This window comes from Cavia porcellus, unplaced genomic scaffold (genome assembly GCF_034190915.1).
Source record: "Cavia porcellus strain 051 isolate PalLab524CR breed Dunkin Hartley unplaced genomic scaffold, mCavPor4.1 scaffold_32, whole genome shotgun sequence".
Lineage (NCBI taxonomy): Eukaryota > Metazoa > Chordata > Mammalia > Rodentia > Caviidae > Cavia > Cavia porcellus.
Window position 1 is genome coordinate 22,457,978 of NW_026947515.1, and position 16,245 is coordinate 22,474,222.

Below are 16,245 nucleotides of genomic sequence, written 5' to 3' on the forward strand. Positions count from 1 at the left end.
CAAAACAACCGTCGCTGAGGGACGGCTGAGTCTTCACCTCTAAGGTACTTGGAGAAAGGGTAAAATGGTGGCCGCCACCAGGGGCAGCAGAGGGTCAGGGGTGGGAAGGCTGTCTGTGGAGAACTACAGCAGTTTGAAAACCAAGGTGAACTAGGGCAAGGTCATGAGTTTGATCCCCCGTTCGAGGTGCGGGGGAGAAGGTGGAAGTTACTTCTACCAGGAGGTCGCAGAGCTTAGCACACAGTACCTGGGCGAGTTTGAGAGGGCGAAGGTGGAAGGAGCAGGAACCGCGGAGAAAACTGAGGCGCAGCTGGATTTCCTTGGTAATTTGGGGTGGTTCGTTGAGTTAGTGAAAGAGCTTCTCAGGGGATTCGTTTGACGTCCCAGTGGAGCGCTTTTAAAATTGAGTTGAGCTAACTATTGGTGGGCAGGCCTGTAATCTCAGCACTTGGGGGCCGTGGCCGGAGAATTACAGCTTTGAGCCTGGTCTGGGCAATCTAGCGATTTAGTAAAACCCCGTCTCAACGTTTTAAAATAAAATTTAAAAGGAAATGAAATGTAGCTCATGGCGAAAGCCTTGGGTTCCAGTCCCCAGGAAGGCAAGAGAGCGAAACCGAGAAGGAAAAGGCAAGTAGGATGAGAGGGAGGGGAAGGAAGAATTGGGGTGAGAGGGCACGGGGTGTCTCTAAGGCCATCTAACCCATGAGCTGAGCTGGAAGCCCCACAGCAGCCAAGGTTCCCTTAGTTGAGTGAGGGGAGGAAAAAAAAGCAAAGTAAACACATCCAGACCAGAATGTGGCTCAGTGATAGAGCCCTTGCCATATCAAAGATAGGGCCTGTCCCCAGCACTGTAAAAAAAAAGTCAGGGCCAGAATTTGCACCTAATTGAAATGAGTTTAAATTTGCTGCAAGTCCATAGATCCCTTTCTGCATTCCCCTCTTCTCTTTGCCATCAGCCCATTAACAATGATCTCTGGGGCATTTAGTCCTGTTTTCTTCTGTATGTGGTAATATGTTGGGGGCATTTTCTAGTTGCCACATTTCTTTCTCTCTGCCCCTCCCCCATGGGCAACAATAAGATTCCAAGTATAGTCATTCAGGGAATATTGATCCAATGGGAAGCAAGTGATGTAGCAAGAGTTTGATTGTAAACTCAAGAGCAAAAAAAGATTTCTTTTTCTTTGTTGTTCCTCACAGTGCCAGGTTTGGTATTTGGCTGTCTCTGCTCTCAGTAAGTACTGAGCAAATCATCATTAATTCATCCAGCGGGAACTTTGGCCTTTGGCTTTCTCTGTTTTACCCTTGATGACAAATTATTTGAGGAAGAGTGTACATCCTCTGAGACTTGCTGGGAGAGTTTGGAGAAATTTCTCAAAAGCTGGCTATGAAACTGCTATAGTGAGCAAGTGATCTGCTGTGGCTAAGGTAAGAATGATAGTTAACACCTTAGCGCACGCACTAGGTGATGGCCACTGTACTGAGTACTTTATGTATGTTAACTCTTTAGACCTTACAACCACACTGTGAAGTACTAGCATTAGCCCATTTTATAGAAGAGGAAACAGAAGCATTGAGAGACGGAGGAACTTGCCTTACGTTTCTCACAACTGGTAACTGGCAGAATCAGGATTTAATCCCAGCCTGTGGAATTTATGCTTTCATCAGCACTAAGTTGTTCTGTACCATAAATGAATTGATCTAATATGTAAAAACTTTCAAAGGGCAAAAGAGAAGGGAAAAGGTTATTTTTGTGGGTACCAGGAATTGAACTCAGGACCTTGCTATTGAGCTATATCTCTGGCCCCAGAAGACAATTTTTGGTTTGCATGGGTGGTTGGAGACAATTCAGAAGTTAAAAGAGAATGCTGATTATCTGCTTTACTGTTTTGAGCCCCTTCATAGCAGGAAGAATGCGGGTGAGAGTCTGCAGGAGGTGATTTGGTTATAGGAATGACATATGACCTCCAAATGATATAAGGGAAAGATTTTAACTCCCAACCTGTTAGATGTCCAATATGCCAAGTTTATATTCCCCAAAGTCGAAGAATGAATTCTGAGTCAAAAACATTAACAGCAGGGAATATTTATTGAGGTTAATGACAACTCCTGCCTAAGAAATAAGAGGGGACCTGCAAAGGTCATGGAAGGGATGAGTCAAGAAGGTCTTGGTCCCCCACCCAGGTGATGGATGCTATTTAAATATCTATCATTATTGTGTACCCCTCAGAGAAATAATGGACGTGTAGTCATTCCATCTTTGTCTTGAAGCCTGGCCTTCAACAAACGCACCTCTATCCACAGCTGTAATATCTTATCTTTTGCACTGGCTTCTGCCAGCACCTAGCCCTGTCTGACTGCCTATAACATTTCTACCTAACCTAGCTTTCTATAATAATTTGGAAAAGACTGTAAAGATCCAGGCTCTTGAAGGCCGTCCCGGGACACAGCATCCTCTGCAGTGCACTGTGGTGAACGGCAGTGTTGTTGAGATCGATGGGGTGCCACAGGCAGCTGGACAGGGGCCAAGAAGCTGGAGTAAAATACTGGAGGCCCTGTGCCTGAGTGCACTCGAGGTACAACTGCAGAGGCAGTCCAGAAAGAATGAGGGAGACTTCAAAGAGCTAGCAGCCACTCTGGACAGACTGGCTGTGACTGAAGTGCTTTCACTGTGATCCCATCTGCACGCATCGATAGTGGGAACCACTACGTCTGAGTTTTATACACAGTGGAATTATTGCACAGCTGTTATACAAGAGTAATGCAGTTCTGTATTCATTAACATGGGACAGAAATAGATCACAAACCAAACAGGGCAGGACTCCCCGGTGCTAGTTAGGGTCCCAGGCTCTAAATGCCAAGGACAAGCTAGTCAGGTGGTCTGCTGTGTTGGAAGTCACTGATGGATTTAAGACATGCTATCTAAAACCCACAGAAATAGAAAACAGGGTCTTTGCACTACTGAAGTTGATTCCTCAACACTGAAAAGAATCTTTAATTTCACTAGTAAGAACTAAAAAGAGAATGTGTCATATACCAGCAGCTAGCTGTTGACACTTGGAGCAGTTGTACTTTGCAAGCTTTTCTTCCCCCATCTTGTCTGCAGTGTGATTCAGGCCAAGACTGGGAAATTTTTCTTCTTTTTAAAAGTAACAGCCTTGGGGCTGGAGATTTAGCTCAGCGGCATAAGCCCCTGCCTTACAAGCAGGCGTTTGTGAGTTCCATCCCTGGTACCGATAAAAAAATAAATAAATAAATAACAGCCTCTCTTCTGGCTTTGGGACATTGTGAAGTTGCAGTGTTTGGGACTGCTGTGGCCATTCTGCATCCATTCAAAGCAAGAGCCAAGGGCCTATGAAGGCGAAGAGTAAAAAAAAAAAAAAAATCCAAGTCCTTGATGATGCCCTCGAACTGCTGAAATAGCAGGTCCTAAAATCCTGACCCTCTTGTTTTGATTGAGATATATTGTTATATTTCAGTATTTCTCAATGCAGGATGTGTCTTATGAGCAATGCCATCTTAGTTTCTGTGAATATACAAAAAGGTTAGATTTAAAAAATTAATCTCTGTATTGTTTAAGTCAATTTAATTGGGCAGTCCATTAGAGTCAGAATCATCCAAAATGGTATTTTTACTTCCCACATTTTGTGGGAGAGATAAGAATAATACCCTGAAATAATGAATTATGGCAAAACACAGAAAATGGTTTGCCTACAGGTTACAGTACTATTCTACTTTGGATGTTGAATGTCCCCTAGAGGTCTGTATGTTAAAAGGTTGGCCCCTAGGGTAGCCCCGTTGGGAGGTGATAGAACCTGTAGGGGGTGAAGCTGAGTGAGATGTCCTTAGTTGATGAGGGTGTGCCCTAAAAAGGGATTTGGGGACCCCCGTCTCTTCTTCCCTGTCTACCTCCTGGCTTAGGAGCTAAGCAGTTTGTGCCATCTCCATCCACCATGATGTATGGCCTTCCTAGAGGCCCAAAGCAAAGGCCCAAAGTGCCTCCAGACTTGGACTGGACCCTCTAAACTGTGAGCAAAAATAAAATAAAGTAAAATAAGTGAATTATCTTGTCCAGGTGTTTTGTTGTGTTACCAGAAAACTAACATAACCATCATGATATGTTTCCTAAAATATTGTGTAATGACAACAGAAGATTTTTGCATGACTCGTGATTTCAGTGCATTCCTCTACAAAGTGCATCATGAAAACATACCAGAGTTTTTTTTCTTCCTAGAAGATTATGAAACATTGCCACAAATCCTGTTCAGTGAAAAAATCTTAGATCAGTGAATGTAGTTTAAACTTTCTGAAAGAGGAGAAATATAACAATGTGTATCCTCTTATTTATTGAGAATAGAAACCTTGGAGTTGTGTATTATTTCTTTGAGCTTACAGTAGTATTCAGAGAGAAAAGCAGTGCATTTCACTCACCTGCTCTGCAAAACTGTTGTCTTTAGTAAAACTGTTACTTTAAAAATGGATTTTAAACCAGGCAAGGTGGTACACACCTAGAATCCTGGGACCGTGGAAGGCTGAGGCTTATTATTCTTACCCAAATTTGTGGAGGATCACAAATTCAAGCCCAGCCTGGGCAATTTAGCAATGTATGGAGATCCTGGGATGTAGCTCAGTGTAAAAAAGACTGGGCAGCTACCTCAGTGTGAAAGCCCTGAGTTCAGTCCTTAGTCCCACAAAAAAAAAATTTAGAAAAATAAATTTGAAGATTATTTCCTGGATATGTCTTTCCATTCTCAGAAATCTGTCTTCTCATGACTGTTGTGTCACCTTACTTGTTCCCTTTACCTTAAAGTTCCCTTCCCCTTGTTTTCTTCCCTGCTCAGCAAAGTCTAGCTCATAAACACCTCCTCTGTGCAGTCTTGGTCGTGATGCCACATCAACCCCCATCAGTTTTGGAATTGTTTTTTTCCTGTCTGGCTTTTCTGCTGGGCCATAAGCAAAATGAGGACTGGGTCTCTATTCTTGTTTTAACTGTGTTGTCGTCTTTATTGAGGTCTAGTATATGTCAATAAAATACATCCGCTCAAAATGTGCCATTAGAGTGCAGCAAGCATAATCCCAGACATGAACTCGAACATTTTTCGTCATCCCAAAGAGTACCTTGGGACCCTGTAACAGTCAGCCCCATTCCATTTGGCCCTCAGTAACCACTGCTCGGCATGCTATCACCATCCATTAGTTTTGCCTGCCCCAGAATTTCATAAACGAAATCCCACAAGAGGTGCTGTTTTTGTGTCTGGCTTCTCAGTGCACACATGTTCTTGCTGATGTCTGTAACTCATGTCTGTCTATTGCTGAGCATTGTTGTATTGTACTAATGCACCTGTTTACTCCTTCACATGCTGGTAGATAGGTTACTTCTAGTTATTAACAATAGCTGGTTGCTATTAACAATAGCTATTGTTTTTTGTTGTTGTGGTACCGGGGATTGAACTCATGACCCCACACTTGCAAGGCAGGCACTTATGCTGCTGAGCTAAATCCCCAGCTCCTACAATAGCTATTGTTAATAAAACTGCTTGAACATTTCTGTAAAATCTTTTTATGGGCATAAATTCTTATTCCTCTTGGATTTGTTTATAAGAGAACATCACACTGAGTTCCCAAATGGTTTTATTATAGGATTACAATTTCTCCATATTTTCACCTTATTACAGCCACTTTTTAACTTAAACCCTTCTAGTAGTGTGTCGTGGAATCTCATTGTGCTTGTGACTTGCATTTCCCTAATTTATGATACTAAGCATCCTTATGTGTGTTCATTGATTATATGTATACTTTGGGTATAGTGGCTCCTCCTACATTTTAAAAAATTGTGCTGCCTTACTATTATTGAAATGTAAAAAAAAGTTTATATATTCTGCATACAAGTCTATTCTGAGATATTTGGCAAATATTTTCTCCCATGCTTTCCAAGAGCAGAAGTTTACCTTTGATAAAGTCCGTGAGTTTTTCTCCTATTGTTAGTGCCTTCTGTATCCTACTTTCTTTTCTCCAGAAAGACAGCTTTGTTGCTGCTCTTGGCTTCCATTGGTCTGCTGGATATCTTTATGAGTAGCAGGGAATTGTCTCTGCGGTACAGAGGCCAAGGCAGTCGTGGGGACGTTGTCGTGTGTGTTGCCTGTTGTCAGGTGTCTGTTTCTTATATTTTGTGCAGCTTCCTGGTTGGTTGTGGCAGAAGGTCTTAATCCATTTTTGTATCCAGAGCGCCTGGTACAAACACTGCGTAAATGTTCGTCACGCAGTAAGCTTGCTCGGCGCCTCCAGACACAGTCTCTCTGGATGAGGACAATCTGTGGGGACCCTGAGGTCATCTGGCCCCTCCCTTCATTTTACTCAGTGATCCTTTTCCTGAGGAGGGCATTAGTTCTTTAAATCTGAGCACCAGCCCGCCTAGTTTCAACACATGATTACTGAATGGGGAAAACTGAGATCTAGAAAACTAAAAGGTTACACAAGCAGATAGGGCTTGCTGGAGGAACTAGGCTTCCCAGGCCAGGTCTTTGCATGCATTTGTGCAAGTCAGGGTGTGATGCAGACTGTATTACCATATTACTCACAACACCTGGCATGGGGTGTGTACATTGTAGGCTCCCAATACACACTTGTAAGTAAAAAAGCAAAGGAATACATGAATTTCTTTTAATGCTTAGTTCATGTGGCTTCTGCATGCATTAACTCTGTGTGTGTGTGTGTTTGTGTGTGTGTGTGTGTGTGTGTGTGTGTGTGTGTGTGTGTTCACATAGGGACAGGACTGGTACTTCCTCCCTAGCTCATAGGCTCAGAAAATGTCTTTTGTTTTGTTTCTTTGTAATTTTCTTAGCCACTGTCTAGTCTTAACCCCCACTAGGGGGCACATGCATCACACAGAGAGGGTCAGTGGTCCTTCAGTGAAAGGACTTGTTTCCAGTTTGTCCTGAATCCCTCTTGAAGCCGCCTCTTTGGTCTCTCCCTGCATCCTCCCCTGGAGAACACAAACAGGTCAAATCAGTCTGCTGCTCACACACACACACACACACACACACACACACACACCACACACACACCCCGCTCCAGCTGGGCTGCTGGCTGCCTTTCTCTCTTCTCCCCAGGGTCCTGCCCCTGCTTGCAGGAAGCAGTGACAATGACTGTGAGCCATGACCTTGCTGTCTCATCCCTGCCAGGGGCCACTGATGGATCCTAAGCAGGCAGCTCTTCACATCCCTCAGCTGGCAGGCAAGAACTGGCCTTTCCGGGTCCCAGCGCCTGGTTGCCCTTGCTTTATGTGTCCCTGAAGAGATAGCAGGAATAACCTTGGCAACCCTGACCCCAACAAAAGACATGTCCAGGGCTGGCCCAGGCTCCAGTGTTTGTATCTGTGTACATAGGCACATCTGGGAATTTCCTCACCAACCCCAGACTCTGGTCCTCTCTGCCCCAAGTTTTGCCATCAGACTTCCCAGGTGCAGGCCTGGCTTTACTGCTAGCTGTGAGTGACCTTGAGCAGGTTCTATGACCATCACTTCCCTGGGTAAATGAAGGTAACAACCATTCCTGTCTCATAAATGAGCTAGTGCCTGTAAATAAGGTACTGGGCACAGTGCCTAGCACATAAAAATGTTTGATCCATGTTAGCCATTATTAATAGCATTATTTTTTAATTTATTAATAGCATTATTAAGGTTACTATCATTATATTAATGTAAGTCTCTGTGTAGGCCATTTTGCTATTCTCTTTGTTTTGTGGCTTCCAAAGCAGCATTACTTCCCTATAGCTCAAGGGCTCAGGCTTCTTCCTGACAGTGAGGCGCCCGTGGGTGTTCAGCGGGGTGCCTGGCTCTTGCATTTGCCTACCTCAAATTGGGCTCCAGGCCTTGGCCATGTAGGCTTGAGCCAGGGCCTCTGGCATACACCTTTACTCAGGACACTTCTGCACACAGACACACACCAGATGTTCAAGATGGACAGGTGCTCCCCCAAAGCCCTATCTGTTCCCCAGGTTGACCAGGACAGCAGCAGCTGCCACAGCTGCCATAGCCACCTCCTTGCTCCTTTCCGCCACCTCATTAGCTCTCTGGTCATGTTCCAATCTCCAAGAGAGACTGGCAGCAGCCCTGTGTGCCAGCCACAGAAGGAGCAGACAATAGCACCTCCCTGCTCCAGCTGCCGCCCTTGGCCACCCTGCAGCTCTGAGCAGCCTCTTCCGTGTCACTCAGGCTCTGGCCAGCAGAAAGATTAGCATTCAGATGGAGAGGAAAGAGCACAAGGGCGAATGATGCCTGTCTTCCTCAGCAGCCAAGATGCACTTGGGAAGCAGAGTCAGTTGGAGGGAGATATCCAGACCAAGAGCTCCAGGGAGGTAGAGATGGAGTGCTAGGCACACAGAGGCCAGGCGGTCCTTGCCAGTACAGACTCGCTGGGTGCCCTCTGTCCTCCTCTAGTTTGCTTTGTACTTGCCCATCACCCAGTGATTGTATGTATGAATGGCCAAGGCAGGAAGGACCATGGGGCAGGAAGGAAGGAACACCAACTATTCTGAATCTACAGTTGTGCGCTAATTTACTATCCCTAGATACCTGTACCGCTCGCATGTATTGAGGACCTATTAGGTGTGCTAATCACTGTGTATACTGTTGAGCCTTCGTACCAACTGAGAAATAAGTGCTACTAACTCCATCTTATGGAAGTAAACTGGGGCACAGAGACATGCAGTAAGAAACCCAAGGTCACCCAAAGGTGGTTCAATGGAGATTCAGATCCAGGTACTCCGACTGCAGGGTCCTGGCTCCTTCATTGCCAACCTCCTGAGACATGGCTAAGCCAGCTCTTCGCCTCAACTGTCTCTCTAGTTGCCCTGAGCTCTGTTTCTGCCAAGCCCCTAAGCATTTCTGCTCCCATTTCCGAGCAGTGATTCTAAGGAAATGGGGAGAGAAAGAATTCACTCTCTGTGGACAGTGTCGTGGCCACAATTTGAGAGATTTCCCAGGCTTCACACCCACCCTGTAGTGTGCACTAGTGGGCTAAGGAGGGATACCTGGTCCCGGAGCGCCCGGTAGAAGGTATTCTCCCCGAGGGAGGCAGCTCTGCAACAGAAGCTGCAAATGTGCAGATTTCGCAGAGAACCCAGGGGTGGGAGAGGCCCTGGGAATAAGAGGCGCACGTGGGCTGGGTGTGCGGGGAAGGTGTAAACACAATCTGCTCCCACCAAAGCCAGCCTGCTCTCTAGGGGGGAGAGCCCCTCCTTCCCAGCCCACATGGCACCCCAGCTGCCAGGCCCTGGCAGCCACATTCCTCACTGCCATTGCCTCCTTCTCTGTTGCCCACTCTCCTTGGTGCTGCCAGGAGTGCTGCCCTGTGGAAGTGGGCCTGGGCCTGTAGCCAGTCCTGTGTACCTGCGCCATGACCTTGGTCTGACAGTTTCTCAGACCATTGGGTGGAGGCGGGCAACCTAGAGATGGCACAGAACAGAGGCAAAGATGAGGTGACAGGAACACAGCAAATAGATGAGAGAATGACGTGAGAATGGGATCAGAAACCCTGGGGGGCGTGGTGTCCTGGGAGCAGAGCCCTCTGGCCCTCAGCCTGACAGTCCTGTCACCAGGAAAGCTCCGGCCTCCCCGGAGAAAGACAGGCTGACAGGAGCTGAGACAGGTGACCACAGGCTCATGGCCCAGGTCAGGTGGGTGCACTGGCTCTAGCAGGCTCCTTTCCCTGGTGCGACCTTGCCCTGCCTCCTCCCTGCCCTACTTTGAGAGGCTCCCACGGAGGTTCTGCTGCATCTCAGGCTCTGGCCTCCTCCCTCAGCCTCAGAGTGAGTCCTCTCTCAGCTGCTGCATCTCCCACTGCCTCCCCTCAGAGGTGGAGCCCTGGCTGGGTGCTGCTGCCTAGAGAACTTTCCACCTCGGGCTGCTTGAAAGTCAAGCGCAGAGGCCAGCCGGGCAGAGGTCGCTGCTGGGCCAGTAGTGGGGGGCTGGATGGAGAGCAGAGATGCCTGAGTGAGGGCCAGGGCGGGGCTTTTGAAGATTAATGGCTGTGAGGCCTTTGGGTGCAGCTGCCTGCAGGGTCTGTGCCTGGATTTGTGAGCCAGCGGAAATCTGCTTTCATCTTTGCTAGGGATGGGGCAGGGCAGGACTGTAAGGAAAGAGAAATGGCAGAGCCGCTGGGGGTGAAGGAGGCCACCACCATGACTGAGCAGTCAGTACATTGATAAAAACAAGCGTCATGCTTTTCCCCTTCCCACACGCTACAGCCTGCTTGGAACACGCATGCACACGCACACGCACAGAAAACATTCAGGAGACCAGCTGGCGACTGCTCCCACCCAGCTGCAGGCAGACGTGTCACAGTCCCAGCAGGCCTTTCTCACTGATGAGCAGCCAAATGACGGGGTGAGCTCTGGGGAGGAGGGAGAGGACAGTGCCACCCAAAATGGGGGCACCATGGCAAACAGACACCAACACAGCCCTGGACACAGCTTGGCCTAACAGGACGGCTCCGGGGCCATCACACAATGACCTGAGCTAATAGACTTCCCCTTCTACCAAGCAGCTGCTGACTAGGTTAGGTTCTGCAGCCTCAAAGTGAATCTTGGGTCCCTCATTTAACAGTTTAGGTGACATTAGGCAAATTACGGAATCTCCCTCTTTTCCCTCACTTATGAAATGCAGTCCCCATGGGCTATTGTGAGGAATGAACTGGAGAAAAATGGAAGCTTTGAGTCACAAATGTGGGCTATCCTCTGTCCCTTTAGCTCTTCTTTTGTTTTGAAACAGGATCTCCCTATGCAGTTCAGTCTGGACTTGAGCTTACTATGTACAGGCTGGTCTCAGACTTGTAATGATCCTCTTGCCTCAGCCTCCCAAGTGCTGGGATTACAGGCATGTGCCACCACGCCCAGCATATATATATCCTCTGCCCCTGGATCCTCACTGTCTGGCCTGGCCCTGCCTCTTGGCTGAGATGCTGGGCTGCCTCACAATTAACCTGGAGGACCCCAGCAAGTGCCTCTCTCTAACCTTCTCAGGTTCCTCTGCCCCTCTGAGAATGCCCCGGATCTCAAACAAAAGGGAGCCCAGGAACAGCAAGCAGCTCTATTCCTCTCTGCAGGCCCACACAGGCTGCAGTTCGGAGCCCCACAGCCTGAGTCTATCCAGGGCTGACAGGGAGGTACCTACCTTCTCCACTGCTGCTTCTCTTAGTCCCCCAGTGGCTTCTGCACCCATTGCAGCTTGCTCCTGCATCAGGGGACAAATGAAGATGAGCTGAAAGAGCTACAACAGGTCAGTGCCTTCTCCCACACCCACGAACAGGCCTAGATCTCAGAGGGGACATCCAGGGGTACACCTCTTGCTAGAAGCCCTCCAGCAGAATCCTCAGGGCCCAGAACAGTCACCATCTATCCCGCACCTGGTTCCTTGCTCACCAGCCTTTGGCTGTGGCCTGCAATGAATCAAGCTCACAATGGCGCTGAACGAACAATTCCATCCTTCCTCGCAGCCTCCACTGGTGACCATGAGAGCTGAAGACTGCCTGGTGTGGCCAGGTCTTGAGTATTTATTTCTTCTGTCCTGACCCCAGCCCTACTTGCCTGGCCAGCTGATCACAGTCCCCAGTGCCGAGCTCAGCCCGATGAAGTGAAGGCTTACTTCAGAGGCTCTTTCTCCCTAAGCGGAGGAAAACATTGGTGTTAGAGAATGAATGGAGAGAACAACCCGCATTTCTGGCTGTCTTCTTCCTCCCGTCTCCATACCTAGCCATTCACTCGGATACTGAGGGAAGGAGCACCTAAGAAACAATTTGGAATTTATTACTTACGGCTAGAAAGCAGAAATCTTATCTCTATCTCTATGCCACGTTTAGCCAGCCCTCTATGGCAGCCACCATCAGCAAGTGTTTCCTCCATATCGGAGCAGTTTTTCCAGATAACTGGATCCCAAGGAGCTAATAGCACTACTTTCTTCTGGATAAGTCACCCCGGCCAGGCCTGGCCAGATGATCTGCAGATTCACCCCTTCTGCTCCTGCCAGACCCATTTCAGGCAAAAAGAGGGTGCACTTGAAAGTCAGAGGCCTTATGCTTCCACATCACACACAGATTGGATGGGCCATCCCCATGTCCTTCAAATCTTCCTGTTCCTCCGTTTCTTTAACCAGTAACAAGAGATGTAAAAAAACAAAACAAAACAAAAAAACAACCCACGTGTCCTCCAACCCTCTTCTAAGTGACTATGTGAGAAACTTCCAGGGAAGAATAAAGCACTGACTGAGTATAAAACAAGAACAATAACCTAGCAGTTACTCTGTATCTTCACAGAAATCCCCAGCCACTTTGCTGCTGTTTACAAGAAGTAAAAGGGCTATATAAATTATTGAAAGTTTTGCAGTAAGAAAGAAAACAGAATTTAAAGTCCACAGCGGAACTCAATGGTGAGAGCCCGCCATCATCTGAACGCTTCCTGTGGGTGAGGGTAGGGACAGTCATTTTACTTATGTCAACTTGTTTAATTACTCTCACAGCCAGCCACTCTCAGGATGATCTTAGCTGGCGGTGGAGTCAGGAAGGTGTCTCCAAAATGCCTCTTTGCACCTCGGGCTTATGACAGTCCCAATGTGGGACATTTCCAGGACTGAGATGAGTACTCTCTCGTTTGCTACTTTATTTTTTTCAAATCCATTTTATTTCAAAGAGAAAAATACCCTACAATTTCAAAACAACAATCAGGGAGCAACACTGGTATATCCCCAAATCATTCACCCTGGGCACAGGGCATCTGCATTCAGTTGTCCAACACCAGCACATATCTTTCTCTTAAGTGAACTCAGAGAAATCAGTAGTATAACTATCTCAACTCTCTCTCTCTCTCTCTCTCTCTATCTATCTATCTATATATATATACATATATATATATATGTATATATATGTATATATATATGTATATACACTCCACTGCTATATATATATGTATATGTATATATATATATATTTCCTTTCAGCTTCTCACATTACTGAGACAATACAATCTTTACACATGTATGTCTGATATATTTCATTTATGAGTATGGTCTCAAGTTGCATCTATTTACCGATAGAAGCCTCCAGTTTATCCTTCTTTATGTCTCTTGCCAGTTTCTACACATCTGAGGGACAGCATGCAGGCAGGTCTTCCACCCAGAGGGAGACATAGAGGGGCACAGGCATGCATGCTGACTGTACCTAGCACCTGAGGACATTCTAGGTGGCGACACCCTTCTGCCAGTGACCCTGGAACCAGACGATACCTTAGGGTTCTTTTGTCTCTTTTTGCCTTACTGGGGATTGAGCCCAGAGCCTCTGCACTGAGCTACATGCTCAGCCCTTTTCGCATTTTGCATTTTGTCTAGGTAACTCTTTAAATTGCCCAGGCTGGGCTTGAACTTGCAATCTTCCTGCCTCAGCTTCCTAAAGTGCTAAGATTACATGCATGTGCCACCTTGTCCAGCCCCCTTTTCTTTCACTCTGTTTCAGTAGGGGTGAGAGACCACTCTTCAGAAAGGTCTCCTATGCTAGGTGTGCCCCTAGGCACACACAGAACACCTTATACGAATGTCCTTAGTAGATATCAGTTGATTTTCTTCAGTGTCTTGTTGGGCTTGGGAGCCTCTACCAAAGAGTAGGGGGAAGAACAATCTAGATGTGCCCACAGCTTAATGCCTTAAATGCCACATGGCTTCAGCCTAGGGAAGAGTTAACTTTTGGCCACTGGAGACAGTTTCCTGCCCCAGGGACTGCCCAGCCAATGGCACTCAATGCTGGTGATGTCATGCTCCTCCTGCACCTTCTATTGGGAACTGGACAGCGAATCCTGCTGTAGGTTCAGGCAGTGGAGCTGCTGAGGCAGCAGGTGGGGGCAGAGGGAGACAGAGGGGGAGGGAAGGGCATGGACGGTGAGCAAAGCAACCCGAAACTGCCTCTGCCTCCTCCCTCTCGGCTCTCCTGTGCCAGTCTTCTGACAGAAGGTACTCCTGGGATGGCTCCACAGACACTGCTTAGAGAAGTGAGGCAGTGCAGCTTTGGGTCAGGGGTTCACACTCTCCTCCCCTCTCCCACCCAGTGAAAACAGACATCTGGCCTGCCTGCCAGGCGTGCAGGGTGACCATACACGGAGCATGCACACACGCGCACACACACACACACACACATCAACAGCCTCCATGGCAGCACCCTCCCTCCTCTTCCCCTGACCCTTCCACTTCACCTGCCTGAGGGCTGGAGGTCCTTGTCGGAGTTGCTGCAGTTGCTGCCCATAATAACTGCCCCGTCCACTCCACTGGGTTCTCTGTGGGAAGAAACAGCAGGCAAGGAAAGCTATGGGCAGTGCCCAGCCCTGCCCTGGCCCTCCAGCCCAATCACCTAGGGCCCTGGGGCCAGAGGCTCTGATAGCGACCCTCCCAGGGGGTGCCTGCAATTTCCCTGCCAGCCCACTGGAGGTCAAAGCAGGCACTGCCCACTTCGCTGGGCTATAACCCAGCAGGCTGCCCCCACCCCAAAAGCCCAGTCAGTTGCTCACGGTTCGACCCGGTTGGCAAATTGGCGGCGCCAGAGCATGGCCAAGGTGCTCAGCAGGAAGAGGGTGGTGCACATGGCTCAGCTGCCCCATCCCCCCTCAAGCCCAGTCTGCAGAAGGTCCCAGGCCAGGGACCAAATGGCCCTGGCCGGCTCTCACAAGCCACTGCCGGCTGTGTCTGTCCCGAAGCTCCTGCTGGGGAGGATTTGGAGGCTCAAGCTGCTTAGCAGGGTCAGCAGCCTTGACCTTGTGCAGGCCGATTAACCTCACTGGACCCAGAATTTCCCTTCTAGTAGCCAGGCATATCAGCCCCTTTCAGGGCAAGCATGTGCAGATTTGGTAGTAGTTAGGCTGTCCTCAAAGGGCTGCCAGTCTAACCCAGTAAGCTGTTCAGTTAAACAAGCAGCTGCAGTCAAGTGACTGAGGTCCTGTGAAAGATCTCCAGGGAGCACTTTGGGAGTTGCAGGCATCTAGGAAAGCTGCAGAGAGGAACTGGGGGTATTGGAACCTGCAGGTCCTCAAGGAAGAACAGACCCTCAGGAGATGCTGCTGGGGCTGCAGACATTAAAAAAAAACAAAAACAAAAACCGAGCATCTTCCAGTAATGAGCTGAGAGCAGTGATGTCACAGCGGAGGCAGCAGCGGGAGAAGAGGAGAGGGAAAGGATATTGGATGATGGGGTAGGAAGACAAGGGCGGCCACAGAGTGAAGGGCTGGCCCGGTTCCATCCCCTGGTTAGCCTTCTCCAAACTTTTCTGATTACCCTCCAGGAAAAGGCACAATTTAAGTGTGCACTCATAAAGCAGATAGAAATTATACCTTATATAACTACCTTATATAATTGCATATAAAGAATAAACTTATACATTGTATACCAGACTACGGTTCAGATAAATTCCTATAGCATAAGACATCTATGAAATGTGGAAAGAATGAAGATTCTCCTGGTTTCTTTCCTTATCCTGGGGACCTCTTGGGGAAGTTTCCACAGCAACTGTGGGAAACTATTGGGGAGTTTGGGGGGCTGGAACATGGGGCCAGGACACAGTCCAGCCAGGACACTTCCATCCTACAGGCCAAGGAAGGACCCCCCTTCCCTGCGCCCCTCCAGGACCTACAAAAGGTGTTAGTTTCCCTTTCCTTTTGAGGTCCCTCCCATCAGGAATCAACCCTAAGCAGCTGGGGTTCTCACTGCTTCCTTTAGCACTCAACTTTGAAACTGGATTTTAAAAATAAAGACATAAACCAAAGCTGAAGAGCAGGCCGGGTGTGGCCTTGGGACTCCACTGGGAGTCCGAGGAGGGACTGAGATGGGACTGGGGATAGGCACTGGAGCACAGCCGCCCCGCCCCCGCCCTAGCTCACCCTCCCTGCGGCCCACCAAGACAAGGATGAAGCATGCGTCCCCTCTGCCCGGGTGCTGGGACCTTGGCAGGGCTGTGCCGCCTCAGAGCCTGGGTCTTCCTCAGGCCTCTGTGCCACACTCTGTGCCTCTCCTTGGGACTTCGCTCTGCCCGCCAGGTCCAGAATGCAGGCCAGTCTGCTGGGGTGGGCCATGTCACTCATTAGCCCCTTGCGACTTCTTGCCTCCATGCCACCAAGGCTCACTGAGGGACAGGGCTGTTGGTCAGGAAATGGGGCGCAGGCCTCTGGGTTGGGACAGCGGCCAGGCAGACCAGTGGGGTCCACAGCCTGGGATGGGGAGTGGC

General features: G+C 48.5%; 1 protein-coding gene and 1 long non-coding RNA gene across 3 annotated transcripts; one reads left to right on the forward strand and one right to left on the reverse strand.

Annotated features, from left to right (window-relative positions):
- Window positions 1–75: 75 nt before the first annotated feature.
- On the forward strand, window positions 76–4,059 carry LOC134474409 (uncharacterized). The gene is made up of 2 exons (XR_010045262.1): window positions 76–323; window positions 1,198–4,059. It is a non-coding gene; the product is annotated as an uncharacterized LOC134474409 (long non-coding RNA).
- A 915-nt stretch (window positions 4,060–4,974) lies between these two features.
- On the reverse strand, window positions 4,975–15,197 carry Prcd (photoreceptor disc component). Of its 2 annotated transcripts, none has more exons than XM_004999625.4 (5): window positions 14,540–15,197; window positions 14,228–14,308; window positions 11,582–11,657; window positions 11,169–11,228; window positions 4,975–6,979 (listed from the first exon to the last, which is right to left on the reverse strand). In XM_004999625.4, the coding sequence occupies exons 1-3, from the start codon at window positions 14,611–14,613 to the stop codon at window positions 11,636–11,638; spliced, it is 177 nt and encodes a 58-aa protein (XP_004999682.1). In that variant the 5' UTR covers window positions 14,614–15,197; the 3' UTR covers window positions 4,975–6,979; window positions 11,169–11,228; window positions 11,582–11,635. The 2 variants fall into 2 exon arrangements, with proteins under 2 accessions (XP_004999682.1, XP_063098411.1); XM_063242341.1 differs by having other exon boundaries at window positions 11,582–11,653; window positions 14,540–15,196.
- Between the last annotated feature and the right edge of the window lie 1,048 nt (window positions 15,198–16,245).